Source organism: Oppia nitens, unplaced genomic scaffold (genome assembly GCF_028296485.1).
Source record: "Oppia nitens isolate AA-2021 unplaced genomic scaffold, nextdenovo-longstitch-racon4-pilon3 scaffold21_pilon_pilon_pilon, whole genome shotgun sequence".
Classification (NCBI taxonomy): domain Eukaryota; kingdom Metazoa; phylum Arthropoda; class Arachnida; order Sarcoptiformes; family Oppiidae; genus Oppia; species Oppia nitens.
In genome coordinates, this window is record NW_026533201.1 from 1,132,501 (window position 1) to 1,149,356 (window position 16,856).

Consider the following 16,856-nt stretch of genomic DNA (forward strand, 5'->3'; position numbering starts at 1 on the left):
AGAGAGAGAGACAGAGAGAGAGAGAGAGAGAGACAGAGAGAGACAGAGAGAGACAGAGAGAGACAGAGAGAGACAGAGAGAGAGAGAGAGAGACAGAGAGAGAGAGAGAGAGAGAGAGAGACAGAGAGAGAGAGACAGAGAGAGACAGAGAGAGACAGAGAGAGACAGAGAGAGAGAGAGAGACAGAGAGAGACAGAGAGAGACAGAGAGAGACAGAGAGAGAGACAGAGAGAGAGACAGAGAGAGAGAGAGACAGAGAGAGACAGAGAGAGACAGAGAGAGACAGAGAGAGACAGAGAGAGACAGAGAGAGAGAGAGAGAGACAGAGAGAGAGAGAGAGAGAGAGACAGAGAGAGACAGAGAGAGACAGAGAGAGACAGAGAGAGACAGAGAGAGACAGAGAGAGACAGAGAGAGACAGAGAGAGAGACAGAGAGAGACAGAGAGAGACAGAGAGAGAGAGAGAGAGAGAGAGAGACAGAGAGAGAGAGAGAGAGACAGAGAGAGACAGAGAGAGACAGAGAGAGACAGAGAGAGACAGAGAGAGACAGAGAGAGACAGAGAGAGAGACAGAGAGAGAGAAAGATAAAATAACTAAACCTCATCATTTAATTCTGGCCATGCTAACTGATCATTGTTTTGTTTGATTTCTTTGATAAATTTCGGCAAATTATCCAAAATAATCGACCGTTTTTCAGCCAACTGTTTCACTAAAACATTGACATCCTTTGAATAACCTAACTGTTCTAATGAACAACAAGATTGTTTGGCTGTAATTTCTGCATAGTATTTGGACCAATAGACCTCCCACTGGGCTCGTCTAGCTAGTAGCTCATGTCGTTTTTGTGAATCAGTTTGGTTGGCAATCGTAGCCAACATTTGTCGAAAAAAATCACGACTCACCTGACAAAACGGTACGTAACGGCTGGCCAATAGTTCCAGTCCTTCCTGTTTGTATTGCCTACCTTTACGGTCAGTATATCGACATTGTTTCTCTACTGATCGATGAAGCGATTGAACTAACTGGCCATCCGATAGTAATTTAATCGTAGCTAATCCGGCATAATCTGGCAGTTGTGGCCATAGATTACCATTTACTGGACATTTACCGTGATTTGGTGGCCATTGATTTTTACCGTAAACTGTTTGATAGATTATTTTATTATAATAATAATAATAATATTAATAAATTAGTTATAAAATAATAATTTCATAAAAACTAACCTGATCCATTAATATAAACTATAATAGTTAGTAGAGCTATAATAGCATTTACTAATAGATTCATTGCCTATAATTACTTAATTATATTTTTTAAAAAAAATTTTAAAAAATTAATTATATATCAATAGTTTTAATAAAAATTATTTTATTTATATTAACTGTATTTATAGTATTTTGTTTGTGTGTAAATCAATATCAAAAATTGTTTATTAAATTTTATTTTCCATAATTCCTAGAATTTTAATGTTGATTTAACTAAAACAATGATTGATTTAAAATAACAATATAAATTATATTATATTATAGTTAATTAATTTATTATTAAAATAATAATTGAAAACAATTTCAATATTAAAAAACTTTATTCTGACTAATAATAAAAATAAATATTATTATTACAATTTATTTTTACAGATTCATTATTATACAGTACATGTTAAAATTATTATATTTTAGTAATTTTATTTTTCTAATATGAGTTTTATTATAAATTTTTATTAATTAAAATATGGCTAAAATTTTTGAATAATAATAAAGTAACATATGTTAATATGTAAAATAAATTATTATTTAATTAATAAGCAATTAATTTAGTAAATAAAAAACAACAATACAATTTAGTTAAAAAAAATAATAAGTAAAAAATATTGTTTAAAATAATTTTTAATATGACTGCTTAAAAAAATTTACAGATTGAATTGCTTAATAAATTTTAATGTTATTTTATAAAAATCATATAATACTAATAAAAACTTTTTTAATATAAAGTTTTATTATTATTGTTATTATTTGAATGCAAAACAATGAGATGGATATAAATATCTTTTGAAATAAAAATTAAATTAACAATTAATTTTGTCTTTTAAAAAATAATAATAAAACTTTAATTAATAATATTATGTTGTTAATTTTCTAAAAAATAGCTAGTATAATGTTTAATTTTATTTTTAAAAATTTACTTTATCTTTTTTTTTGTATATTAATTTACTGTTTATTATTAAAACAATTAAAGTAGAGTTTGTAAATTAATTTAGTTAATTAAGTAATATTAAATTTATATTATTGTGCAACTATATTAGTAGAAATTGATTTTATGATATGTAATCTTATTTTTCTAAAAAATAGTAATTTTTTCTAGTTTAGTAGTTTTCTAAGAAAATTATTATAATTATTTTTTCTGTTAAATATTTTTACAAAAAAAACATTATTTCAAAATCATTATTACAAAAATTATTATTACAAAAACATTATTACAAAAATTTTTTACTAAGAAAATTATTACTAAAAAAAATAATATTACAATAATTAAATAAAATTGAATTTTTAAAGTACAAATTTTTTACATCAATATGTTTTTGTAGACTGTTGTTTTAATAATAATAAAAAAATAATAAGAATTTTGATTAATAATTTGATTTATTATTTTTAAACAAATTAAATCTATTGGCTAAATTTTTTTTAAAAAAATAATGAAATTACACATGTCTAATTTAGTTTAATTTTTCATAAATAATTTTTTAAGAAAAAAACTATAAATACAAACAATTTTCAAGCAATTGAAAGCATTTATAAAAATTCATTATAAATTTATAACTTAAAATTAAAAATTAAAAAAATTAATTATGAATTTTATATTAGCTATCACTACTATAGTATGTCTACTACTATCATCAGTTATATCAAGTAAACATATAATTAATTAATTTTTATTAAAAATTATAATCTTTATAATAAAAAATAAATAAATAAAATCTTTATTTTTTTATTTAATTTTTTTTAAGTACCCCATTGTCCGGTCAACAATCTATGGGAAGCGCCGCCAGATTATGCCGGACTCGCAACCAAATTTCAATCCAAATCCAATGACCAATTGATTCATTTGATTAATCAGGATATTGATAGTCGATGTCAACTAACCGATCGATTGGGTCGACAATTCAAACGTCAGAGTGTGGAAATACTGGCACAACGTTACGCAACAAATTGCGTAACCAATCGATTGTTTAACGATTTGTTAGTGGCTGGTATTGTAACCATGGTAACGGATGATCAAGTTAAACATCAATTACTACTGACATTGGCCCAATGGAACTACTATTGGACAATATATTTTACCAGGACTTTAGAAAGACATAAACAATGTACAATGAAACAATTGGGCTATGGAGGGGATGTACTGGAATTGCAAAAACAATTTGATGATAAACGAAATCAAACGGCGGTAACACTGGAAAAATTGTTGAAATCAATTTCAAATGATTTACCCCTTTTGAAGCCAATCATTGATAAGGTTTAGTATTTTTGTTTGTTTGGATGTGGTGGGTTAGGGGTGTTATAATTATAATTACTAAAATTATTTTTTTTAATTACATATAAGGTTCTGGATCTGTATAATGGTTATTATGCATTCATTGACAAAATGTTGGCCAATTTGACGCCCGAAGCGACTAAAGTGAAAACATTGCAATATCTGCTTTACGAAACTGATTTATTCAGTAGGGGTTTTGATAATTTAAAATTTTAAAAAATCAAAATCTAAAAGCCATTGCTTGCTAACTGATTAATCGAGTTAATTCAGCTAATAGTATACTAATAATTTTTCAAGTACTATTTCAAAAAGTATTATTTCATTAGTTTTATATTTATCAAATATTATTTTTTTTAAATTACATTTAAATAAATAAAAATTTTTATTAAATTTTTATGTTTTAATTCAATTTGGAAGCATGTAAACCTATATAACTATAAAGTGTAGGTGTGGGTGTGGGTGTGGGTGTATAGGTGTAGGTGTAGGTGTAGGTGTAGGTGTAGGTGTAGGTGTAGGTGTAGGTGTAGGTGTAGGTGTAGGTGTAGGTGTAGGTGTAGGTGTAGGTGTAGGTGTAGGTGTAGGTGTAGGTGTAGGTGTAGGTGTAGGTGTAGGTGTAGGTGTAGGTGTAGGTGTAGGTGTAGGTGTAGGTGTAGGTGTAGGTGTAGGTGTAGGTGTAGGTGTAGGTGTAGGTGTGTAGGTGTAGGTGTAGGTGTAGGTGTAGGTGTAGGTGTAGGTGTAGGTGTAGGTGTAGGTGTTAATATACATTTGATTACTTTATGATTTATTTAAAAAATAAAATTTTATTAAATAAATGCAAACTAGATATTTTATTGTTTATTTTATATTTAAATTATTCAAATTAAAAAATAAAAATAAAAATAAAACAAATATAATAATTATAAAAGAAACTTTAGTTCTTGATTAAATAATAAAAAAAATAAAATAATAATATAACAAATCAGAATTTAATATTTTCAATACCGCGGCTATAAATGTCTGCTTCGTAGACAAGATTCTGCAATGTTTTCACTTTAATCGGTTCGGGTCTTAAATACAACACAATTTCGTCAGTGTTTTTATTATCTGTCACTTGATCATCCAGAGACTATCATAATTAAACAATAATAATAATAATATATATTTTAAATAATAATGATAAAAAATACCCCCATCCCAAACCCCAACCACATAGCCACCCACTACTATCACCACAACCTTAAAAAATAACGTTACCTTTTCATTAAAATTCAACCAAAATTTCCAATCATCGTTTTGTTTGTCCATTTTTATCCATTTTTCTAAAGTATCCAAAACTTTGTAACGTTTATCCTCTAATTGATTCTGTAAATCATCAGGATCGTCACTGTAACCCAACTGTTCCATCGAACAATCTTGTTGTCTTGACAATGTTTTACCCAAATATTCGGACCAATAGTAATGCCATTTGGCCTGAGCTTTGATCAGCTCATGTCGTTTACTTTCATCCGTTACATTGACTTTTATTCCGGCCAATACCCTGGCGTTAAACTGGCGCTCATAGTCGCATGATTTGGCCAAACGCTTGGACATAAACACCAGTCTCTCCTGTTTGTAGGCCCGACTCTTATCATTGGTTAGCTTACATTGTTTGGCAATTTCCTGATTAATACTCTGAATCAAGTGGACATCCGATTTGGACTGGAATTTAGTTTTAAGACCGGCATAATCTGGCGGCGCTTCCCATAGATTGTTGACCGGACAATCAGGATCTACCGGATGAATTTTTTTTAAATTTTTAATTTTAAATTAATATTTTATTGAAAAAAATTAGTATAAATATATACCTGATATAACAACTGATAGTATACAAGCTGTTATAGTAATAGCTAATATAAATTTCATATCGAAATTTAATTGATTAGTATATTAAAATATATAAAAAAAATATTTTTTATTTAATTACCAAAACTACTGTACTTAAATTTATAATATACCTGTATATATATATATGAATTTATACTATAATTTAGTCAAGTATTTATAGTTTTAATTCTAACATTATCTAATATACTGCTAGACTATAGACATGTATTTTTATTTAAAAAAATGCCAAATAATAATATGATAAATCAGTAAATTTTCTTAAAAATTGATTTATTAGATTGTTTTTTTAGTTTAAAAAAACAGTTAAAATTATTTTTTTATAAATATTTTACTTGTTTAAATTATTAACTTATAATACTTATATCATATACACACCTAATAAAACACATATTTAGAATTAATAAATATTAAGGTTTTAATTAAAAAATTATAATAATTATTTAATTTTTAAATTTAAATTTTATTATTTACTTCTATAGACTATAGACTTTTGTATTTTTTAATGCTAAATAATAATATAATAAATGAATATAATTTTTTTAATTAAATAAACATTAAAACTAAACTGTTATAAATTATGTGGTAATTGTTTACTTAAAATTATTTTGTAATATTTTTTAAAACCTGTTTAACAAAATAATGTTTAGTTTAAAATTTTACATTTATATTATAAAATGCTTAGTCAGTTAAGGTTTTATATATACATATATTAATTAAATTGATATTCAACTTATTTATTAAATTATATTCAAACACAAAATACAAACAATAAAGATTAACTATTTATTAAAATTTAAATTAAAAAGAAAATTATAATATTTATTTAATTTTAAATTTTATTTTATTATTTTTAGCTATAGATATTTTCTAATATACAATAAAATATAAGTTTTTTATTTACTTAATTGTAAATATATACTATTAAGTAAATTAATACTAAATTATATAGTAATACTAAAAAAAATCAAAAATTAATTGATAGAAAATATATTTAAATATTTTTTGTTGACTTTTAAATACTTACATTAAAATAATTAAAATTAAAGTTATATTATATATACTGTATATATATATATAAGCTAATAAATATTGTTCCCTTAAATTTGTTTATTAAATTAATTATTAATTTATTGCAATGTAATTTTAAAATATTAAAAATACTTAAAAATACTATATATTATAAATAAAAATAAAATACACTAGATGTAGTTGTATGTATAAATTTTCATGGTGATTTAATTTAATAATAATTAAAAAAAATTTTAAAAAATGAATTCAATGAAAACATTTTATTTTACTGATTATTTTAAATTTATTTTTTTAATAAATTAAAATAAAAATACAAAATTAAAAAAAATAAATTAATATATTAATAAATGTTCTTGAATATTTATATATTTAAACAAAAATTACATAAAATGTTTGAATTTTTCTCTATTATACTTTTTTATAAAATAAATATTTATTTTATAAAAAAAATTAACCAAAAATAAATCATATTATTAAAAAAAACGAAAATAATTAAAATAATATATACACACAAAAAAATCACATTATAATAAATAAATAATATAATTATATTTATTTTATTTTTAAATTTAAATTTATTATATACTGCTATGTTATAAACTTATGTTTATTTTTTAAATTGTAAATAAATATACTAATATGATAAATCTATATAATTTTTTATAAAATAAACAATTAGACTAAAGGATTATAAATTATGTGTAAATTGTTTACAAAAAAAATAATTTTGTAATATTGTTTTTTTAATTTTTTAATAAACTGTCTAATAAAATAATGTTTAGTTTAAAATTTTAAATATATATTATAAAATAATTAAATTGCTGTTAGTTAAAGTTTTTTATATTGATTAAACTAATATTAAAATTAATATTAAATTATATTTAAATACAAAAAAAAACAATCTAAAAAGAATAATATTAAAATACAATATAATTTTTTTACTTACTTATTTTTTGCTAATCATGTATACTATTAATTTTTAATTACAAAAAATGCATAAATTATAATTTAAACAAATTATTGTTTTAAATATTAATTAAGAAAACTATATTTAAAAAAATGTTAAACATATATTTTAAATACTAGATATAAACAATTATAAAAATTATTTTATTTTTAATAAATAATAAACATTAAAACTAACCTATATTTGTAAAAACTGTATATATTATAATTATGATAATATAAAAATAATAATATAAAATTCTAAAATAATTATTAAATTTAATAAAACAAATAACAAACATTTAACACATTTTAAGGTAGGTGTAAGTTTGTATGTTATTAAAAAAATTCAATTAAGTAAATGCAGGAAATATATTTTATTGTTAAATTATTATTGTTAAATTTAGATTTACAAATAAAAATAATTTATAATAAAAAACTACATAACAAAAACAACAAAAATACTAATAAAAACAATTTTTTTCATTAAATAAAAAACAAAAATTTTAAAGTTTAAAATTTAATATTTTTAATACCGCGACTATAAATGTCTGCTTCGTAGACAAGATTCTGCAATGTTTTCACTTTTATTTTATTGGGCGTCAAATCGGACACAATAGAGTCAGTTTCTTCAGAATCTTCTTTTTGGTCATTCAGAGTCTATAATTAGTAGTCAATAATAATAATAATAATAATAATAATGAATATATTTAAAAAAAAAATAAAATAACGTTACCCCTTCATTACTATTTCTCCAAAATACCCAATTATCGTTTTTATTGTCCATATCTATCCATTTCTTTAAAGCTACTAAAACTATGTTACGTTTATTCTGTAATTGTTTCTGTAATTTTTGAACATTTTCACTGTAACCCAACTGTTTCATTGAACACTGTTGTTGTCTTGACAATGTTTTACCCAAATATTCCGACCAATATGAATGCCATTGGGCCTGGGCTTTGATCTGTTCATATTGCTTACTTTGTGTTACATTTTCTTTTATACCGTCCAATACTCCGTCGTTAAACTGGCGCTCATAGTCGCATGATTGGGCCCATCGTTCGGCCATAAATACCAGTCCTTCTTTTTTGTAGATTCGACTCTTATCATTGGTTAGTTTACATTGTTTTGAAATTTCCTGATTAATACTCTGAATCAATTGGGCTTCCGATTTGTTCTGGAACTTTGATTTGAGTTCGGCATAATTTGGCGGCGCTTCCCATAGATTCTTAACCGGACAATCAGGTTCTATCAATTGAAAAGAAAAAATAAATTTTAAATTTTAAATTAATATAATTATTTACTTGATATAACAGATGATAGTATACAAGCGCCTATAGTAATAACTACGGTAATAAAATTCATATTGAAATTAATTTTATTATTGAAATTTTTTTTTAAATATATAAAAAAAATAGTTTTTTTTATTTAATTCTACTAAAATTTCTTTGATTGAATTAACTTTATTTTACTTCGGTATTTATAGTTTAGTTTAGGTATTTTTTTTAATTAACATAATAAACTGCTAAACTATAGACAATAATTTTTATGAAAAAATGCCAAATAATAATATGTAAATTAATAATTTACTAAAAAGTGATTTGTAATTAATTTAGTTAAAAATTTTTTGTTCAATATTATATTTCTATATATTATTTTAAAATGTTTAGTAGGTTAATGTTATTTATTTTTTATTATTTATATTACTATGCATTTTATAGTATATATGTAAAATTTTATACTAAACATTATTTTATTAAACAGTTTTTTATAAAACAATATTACAAAATAATTTTAAGTAAATAATTTATATATACACACACCTAAGAATCAAACATTATAATTATTAAAAATTTTTAAAAAATTTTATTAAAAAAAATACTTATATTTATTTAATTTTAAAAAATAATTTTATTATTTACTGCTCTGCTATAAACTTATGTATTTTTTAAATGTTAAATAATATTATGATAAATCAATATAATTTTAATTAAATAAACATTTAAACTAAACGGTAATAAATTATGTGTTAATTGTTTACTTAAAATTATATATTAATATTTTTTTTTATTTTTTTTAAATGTTAAATTATATTCAAACACAAAAATCAATCTAAAAAGAATAAATATTTATTAATATTTAAATAATAAAAATATTTAACAATAGTTTTTTTTCAAATATACAATACAATACTACAAGTTTTTACTTACTTTTATTTTGCTAATCATGTATACTAATAATTTTTAATTACAAAAAAATGCATAAATTATAATTTAAACAAATCATTGTTTTAAATGTTAATTAAGAAAACTGTATTTAAAAAAAAATGTTTTAAACAGATATTTTAAATACTGTATATACAATAGTAAATTAATAGTTAATTTTTATTATTAAATGTTTATTATAATCTAATTAGATTTTAATTGTTTATTTTTTTTACAATTATTTACAATGTTATATTAATACAGTAATAATACAATACTAAACAAAATAAAATGAAATATTAATTCAAAGATCTTACAGTAAGATAGAAAATATATTTTAGATAGTTTTTACTGATTTTTGAATATTTAAATAAAAATTTAAGTTATATTATATATATATAAGCTAATAAACATTGCTCCTTTAAAATTTATTTTTAATATTTTTAAGTTTAATTACTGTACTTATTGCATTTTATAATTTTAAAATATTTAAAACTAATATTAAAAACTATAGAATACTATATAATAAAAATAAAATAGACTAGATGTTATTGTATTTGTAAATTTTTATGATAATTTACTATAATGGTAAATAAATTTTATTTTATTTTTTCGATTTTAAATTTAGATTTTTAAATAAAAATACAATATAAAACAAGATAAAATAATAAAAAAAAAATTATGTTCTTGATTAAATATAAAAAAAATAAAACAATAATTTAAAAAATATATAATTAACTTAATTATTTTAGTAGAGTGTTATTATTATTATTATTAGAATATAAAATATATTTAGAATGTTTGAATTTTTATTTATTTATTACAAAACAAAAGATTTTTAATGTTTTAATCTTTAATTTTAACTTTTGATTTCTAATTTGTGATTAAAATTTAGCTATGACGGACACATATAATTTAGTTACGAATTTATCCATTTCATGATTTTGTAAAAAAATGATTTGCTTAAAATTTAACTATAATAATAAAAATTTGTACTCTATATTGATTTTCGTTTTTTTTCCAAAATAATATGCTTAGTACACTAAATGTACATGTGTAACTTTTATATTGGTTAATATATTAAATGTTTATTTTATTTATTATATATTCTTATATATATTTTTAACTAAATTTATGTTTTATTTTATTTATTAGTGTTTAGTAACTTATTCAATTATTATTATTATTATTTTCTGGTTAGTACTAAATTAACATGGGTTATTATTTTTAATTAAGAATCTCTGGTTTATTTTGTAACATTATTTTTATTTAAAAAAAAATATTAATATATATATAGTATATATTAATTTAATTTAATTATCAATTATTTGTTTATAATAAGTATAATATTTATAATATATATTGTATAATATTTATGTATAATATTTTAGTTTGTTTAGTTAATTTTATAATTTTTTATATATAAATCAATTACTGTTAAAAAAATTACCTATAATAATAATAATAATAATAATAATAAAATTTTTCATAATATTTAATTGTAATTTTAGACTAATATTATAAAAAGTATAAAATACAAAATAAATTATATAAAAATAAACTTGACTATATACAATTGTATGTGTATGTTTTAATATAAATGTTGATTTTATAAATCCAAAGATTATTTTATTAATTTTATTTTTAAATTTAAAAAAACATTTAAAAACAACAATAAAAAATAAAAAAGTTGTTAAAATAAAAATATAAAATAAATTAAAGTTTAGAATTTGATATTTTCAATACCGTGGACAAAAATATCTGTTTCGTAGACAAGATACTGCAATGTTTTCACTTTAATCGTTGTCGAAAAAAAATATATAATAAATTTCAAAACAAAATATATATTCTTGATTAAATACAATAAAAAATTTAACGTTAAAATTAAAATTTAATATTTTCAATACCGCGGCTATAAATGTCTACTTCGTAGACAAGATTCTGCATTGTTTTCACTTTAATCGCTTCGGGCGTCAAATTGGCCACAATTTTGTCAACGTTTTCATAATCGACTTTATTGTCATCGAGAGCCTGTTATCAGCAGTATACAAATAATAATAATTATATTAAATTTTTTGTTTTATAATTTCTAATAGTTTTTTTTAAATTTAATAGTTTTAACTAAATTTTAAACAATTTCTAAAAAGTAATTATAGTAGTAGTAGTAGTAGTAGTAGTAGTAGTAGTAGTAGTAATAATAATAATAAATCTATAAAAAAATACTTACCTTTTCATTAAATGACTGCCAAATCTGCCAATCATTGTTTTGTTTATCCTGATCCACCCAATTAGCTAGCGTTGCCAAAATTTGGTTACGTTTATCCACGAATTGTTTCTGCAATTCTCCCAAATCCTCACTGTAACCCAACTGTTTCATCGAACAATCTTGTTGCCTGTACAATATTTTACCAAAATAATCGGACCAATAATAATGCCATTGGGCCTGGGCTTGGATCAGCTCATGTCGTTTACTTTTATCGGTTACATTAGCTTTAATGGCAGCCAATATCTGTCGATTAAACTGGCGATTATAGTCGCATGATTTGGCCAAACGATCGGCCATAAACACCAGTCCCTCCCGATTGTAGGTACGACTCTCGGCATTGGTTTGCTTACATTCTTTAGCAATATCTTTATTAATACAGTGAAACAATTGGTCAACCGATTCGGATTGGAATTTAGCTTTGAGTCCGGCATAATCTGGCGGCGCTACCCATAGATTGTTGATCGGACAATCAGGACCTAAAAAAATTAAAATTTTTATAATTAATGAATAATATTAATTAAAATTATATATATATATATATATATATATATATTTACTTGATATAACAGTTGATAGTATACAAGCGACTATAGTAATAGCTATTATAAAATTCATATTGAATTTTTTCTATAATATTATTAATATTTTTTTTAACAAAAAAAATTTAATAAAAATTTAAAATTTTATTTTAATAAAATATTAAAACGAAAAAATTTTATACTATACTTAACTATTTAATTTTCAGTTCAGTATTTATAGTTTTTAAATTTATGTCAAAATATTATAAATGTATTTTTTCTTGTATGTAAACTAATATTATTTTAAAATTTAATTAAATGTAAAATCATTATGTAAACTTTAAAACTTTAAAAAGATTTCAAAATACTGTTATTTTGATATATTATTTATTACTTAAATTTTATATTTCTTAATATTTTTTTATAATTATAAGTAATAGTTTATTATTATAAGTAATATAGTTTTTTAAATAGTTTTTTTTTAATAATTTTATCTAAAATATGTGACTTTTTTTTAAAAAAAATACTTTATTTAGATTATGTTTAGTATAAAAATATTTATTTGTTATATTTTTATTTAAAAATGTTTATTAAAATTAAATTTTAAATAATGAAATAATTTAAATAAAATTTAATATTGTTTAATTTCTTAATATGTAGACAATTAAAAATGTAAATGTTTGTGTAAATTAAAAAAAAATAATAAATTATAGACAAACAAATATAAACAAATTATTGTTTTAATACTATTTTTGTAAATATTATTAAAAAAAAATTTTGTAAAAATAAATTGTTTTGTAATATTGTTTATTTTAAATACAAAATAAATTTTAATAAAATAATAATAATTTTTTTTTATAAATTTCACTAATAATTGTATAAAATATACAAAAGACTTTTGTTTATAATTTTAGTTATATTATGTTATTTGTTATATTTAATTTAAATAAAAAAAATATAATAAAAAATATAAAAAACATTTTCTAAAATATATAAAAATATTAATTATTGTTTAATTTGTAAATCTTTATACAATTAAAAATATATATAAATTATAGTTTAATTTAAACAAGTCATTGTTTTAATATAATATTATACTAAGAAAATAATATTACAAAATTTTTTTTATAAAAATATAAAATTATAAATCATTTAATTTAATATTATTTTTTTTAAAAAAATCATTTAAAACAAAATATATCTATAGATTATTAATGACTATTACTACTGAACTAAATATTTTAATAAACATAATTTAAATATAAAATACTAAATTAATTGTTAATTTAATTAATTTTTATATATTATTATACTTGTTTATCATAATTTAATTAGAATATTGTTATGTTTTTAATTTATTGTTTTTAGTTTTTTTTAGTTTATGTGTGTGTATGTGTTTGTATGTGTGTATGTGTGTGTGTGTATGTGTGTGTGTGTATGTGTGTGTATGTGTGTAACTAAAAATTATTCAATGCTTTAAAATTTTAATTATTAAAAAAGTTATTAATTTTATACAACAATTTTTAAATTACTTATAAAAAATAAAATTAATATCTTTATAGTAAATAACTAGAATATATAGTGTGATATAGATTGTCCATAAAATCGGTGCCGTATTTTTGATATTGTTGTTGTTGTTTATTGAGAGTGTATAGCTTTATAGCCTCCTAATGTATAATCTAATGTATTTAACAACATATACAATGTTTTCAATTTAATCGACTGATCCGATATTTTCGACAATCTTTTATCATCATTTTCAAAACCACGTTTAGCGTCATCTAATATCTATCATATTTAGAATAATAATTAAATTCAATATTTTTTAATTTTAATTAATTTATTTTAAAAAAAAAATATATTTTAAATAAAAAATAAAATTACTAACCAATGTGTCCAATGGTATCCAAAATATATCTTGTTTATCAGCGTTGTTATCGTTTTTGATTTCTAATTGCATTTCCTGTAAAACTTCTTTACGTTTTTCGTCCAACAATTTTCCTAGGGTTGCCAAATCATTTTGATTTTGACGTTTGTAATTGTCTACAATATCTTCCATCGAACAATTTTGTTGGCTATTTACAAAATCCGTATAGTAATTAGTCCAAAAATCTGTCCACTGTGTTTCCACTATCATAAACTGGTGCCGTACTTTTGGATCTTCAACTTGATTGATAGCCGATACGCAACGTACCTAATGTTGGCAAAAAAAACAATTTGTAAATTAATAGAGAAATTTCTAGAAAGTTTCTAAAAAAATAGTTAATTTCTATCTATGTCATCCACATGTTAATTTTTTTGTAACTCGATATTAGCTATCTTATAACAATACAATTATTATTAGTATTTTAATTATTAAGTAATTAGTGTAAAATTATTTAATTAAAACTATTATAGACTATGATTTATATATAAAATAAAATGAGTTAAAAAAATTTAAACATTAAAAACTGATAAAAAATACTAGTATTACAATAACTTATAACAATTTATGGGAAACCCATAATAAATCTTTTAATTAAAATTTGTATATATAGAAATTTATTCATGAGAAATTTATCTAGGAAACTTTCTGATTGGGAAATTTAACTAGAAAATTACTAATTAACCCCTCAACTAATAAACATACCGTATCCTGAATGTCATACAGACAACTGCCCAGTTGTCTGACAGCCATATAGTCCAGGCCTTGTTGTTTCATCCATTTAGCATTCGTATTATACAATTGACATCTTTGTTGAACTAGTTTACCATTTTGTTTAATTAGCTGCTCATCGGTTTGTGATTCATATTTTAGGCCAATCTGGGTATAGTTTGGCGCTCCGGGCCATTGATCATTGCCTGGACAACTGGCATCTATACATTATATATATATGTATTTAAAATAATTTAAAATTAAAATAAAAATAGTGTATTAATAATAAATAATGTGTCTATATATGAAATAAATATGTATAGAATATATATGTCTATATATAATATAAATATCTATATAATAATCTATAAATTTATACCTAAATTGCCTATAATTGCCAAAACAATAGTCAAACTAATAGCTAATGAAAACATACTGTGTATATACAGTATTATAATTATTATTATATAATATAGTAGTTATTATTAATAATTATCTAAATAATATATTATTAAAATATATATCTATAACTAAACTAATTGTTCTACATTAGTTTTTATAGTTTTTTTAAAATTTTGATTTTTATTAAATCATTTCTTTAGTTTTGTAATATTAGTGATTTATGTAAAAAGTTTCCATAATAATAAATTTTGTAATATTATTTTAACAATAAATTTTTAAAAAAAATGATTTAATTAAAATTTAACTATATAAAATATTTACCTATACAACATATGATTATCAAAAATAAAATGTTTATTTAATAATAAATTTAACAAGTAGATGTGTAACATATATATATATATATATTTAATATATTAGTAAATAAATTGCTATAGATATATTATTTTTAAATATCTATTAAATATTATAATTAATTATTTAGATTAATTATATAGTCATAATTAAATTGAATTTAAATAAGTAATCTTAAAATAGTAATATATTTCACTAAAAAAAATTTGGCTATAATTTAATAAAATCATTGGAAATTAATAAAATTTTCTAAATATTTTTTTCTATTGGTTATAACTTTTTGTAAATTTTCTTTAATATTAATAAAAAAAATAAATAAAATTATTTTATACTAGTATAAGTTTAAAAATTTGTTTAAAGATAGTTTTATTATTATTAAGTTTTGTAATATTAGTGATTCTTAAAAACAAGTTTTGTAATATTATTTTAACTAAAATTTTAAAAAATGATTTTATTAAATTTTATCGATATAAAATTTTTACATATACATTATATGATTTTATAATAAAATGGTTTATTTAACTAAATTAACTAATATATATATATGTAATTTATAAATATATATATTTGATTATATATTAATTAATAAATTGCTATAGATAATTTTTTATTATTATTATTAAGTTTTGTGATATTGTTTTAGAAGTATTGCAAATAAAGCAATAAATTGTTTTGATACTAAAATTTAGATTTGTTTTTATAATGATTTTGTATTTAAATGTTTTATATTAATATTATTATAAATCATAGTAAAGATAATAAATATTTTTAAATAATAATTTAAATATAATAAATAATATTATTAATAAAAAACGTTTTATAAACACTTAAATATTTATTTTAAATATTTTATTTGCTATTTAAATTTAATTTACTTTATTGTGTGTATTTTTTAATAGTTTTAATTTATTTTAAAAATTAAAAACATAGACTAATATGTAAATTAAAATATAATAATATAATATAATATAATATATAACCGAAATATTATTAATTAGATTTATACCACTATAACTTTATAAAATATATATATAGCTATATAATGTATATACCTGTATATAATATATTTATAATAATATTAAATAATTATAAAATCCAAAATCTATGTA

At 20.2% G+C, this 16,856-nt stretch overlaps 7 protein-coding genes across 11 annotated transcripts in view; 2 read left to right on the plus strand and 5 right to left on the minus strand.

The window, feature by feature from the left end:
- The window catches only part of LOC128953295 (uncharacterized), a 3,713-nt gene extending 2,394 nt beyond the window's left edge, over positions 1-1,319 (minus strand). The window contains exons 1-3 of one of the 2 annotated variants that reach the window (XM_054298778.1): positions 1,224-1,319; positions 903-1,141; positions 600-740 (exon numbers count right to left, since the gene is read on the minus strand). In XM_054298778.1, coding sequence (XP_054154753.1) covers positions 600-740; positions 903-1,141; positions 1,224-1,287 — 444 coding nt within the window. In that variant the 5' untranslated portion in view covers positions 1,288-1,319. Of the gene's footprint in view, positions 1-599; positions 1,142-1,223 lie in introns of both variants that reach the window. The other variant, XM_054298777.1, reaches the window with a different exon arrangement.
- Positions 1-16,856, plus strand: part of LOC128953296 (uncharacterized) — a 388,095-nt gene that overhangs the window by 347,478 nt on the left and 23,761 nt on the right. The window lies entirely within an intron of this gene.
- LOC128953301 (uncharacterized) lies at positions 2,788-3,887 on the plus strand. Its single transcript, XM_054298786.1, has 3 exons — positions 2,788-2,906; positions 3,005-3,513; positions 3,601-3,887. The coding sequence occupies exons 1-3, from the start codon at positions 2,846-2,848 to the stop codon at positions 3,745-3,747; spliced, it is 717 nt and encodes a 238-aa protein (XP_054154761.1). The 5' UTR covers positions 2,788-2,845; the 3' UTR covers positions 3,748-3,887.
- LOC128953410 (putative uncharacterized protein DDB_G0290521) lies at positions 3,958-4,296 on the minus strand. Its single transcript, XM_054298894.1, has one exon. The coding sequence runs from the start codon at positions 4,294-4,296 to the stop codon at positions 3,958-3,960; it is 339 nt and encodes a 112-aa protein (XP_054154869.1).
- Positions 4,448-5,438, minus strand: LOC128953298 (uncharacterized). Its single transcript, XM_054298784.1, has 3 exons — positions 5,355-5,438; positions 4,765-5,279; positions 4,448-4,636 (listed from the first exon to the last, which is right to left on the minus strand). The coding sequence occupies exons 1-3, from the start codon at positions 5,410-5,412 to the stop codon at positions 4,490-4,492; spliced, it is 720 nt and encodes a 239-aa protein (XP_054154759.1). The 5' UTR covers positions 5,413-5,438; the 3' UTR covers positions 4,448-4,489.
- On the minus strand, positions 7,882-12,453 carry LOC128953411 (uncharacterized). The gene is made up of 6 exons (XM_054298896.1): positions 12,396-12,453; positions 11,800-12,314; positions 11,480-11,603; positions 11,319-11,366; positions 8,132-8,616; positions 7,882-8,028 (listed from the first exon to the last, which is right to left on the minus strand). Exons 1-6 carry the CDS (start codon positions 12,451-12,453, stop codon positions 7,882-7,884), a joined length of 1,377 nt encoding a protein of 458 aa, XP_054154871.1.
- LOC128953306 (uncharacterized) lies at positions 13,972-15,408 on the minus strand. Its single transcript, XM_054298793.1, has 4 exons — positions 15,371-15,408; positions 14,986-15,212; positions 14,245-14,550; positions 13,972-14,144 (listed from the first exon to the last, which is right to left on the minus strand). The coding sequence occupies exons 2-4, from the start codon at positions 15,055-15,057 to the stop codon at positions 13,995-13,997; spliced, it is 528 nt and encodes a 175-aa protein (XP_054154768.1). The 5' UTR covers positions 15,058-15,212; positions 15,371-15,408; the 3' UTR covers positions 13,972-13,994.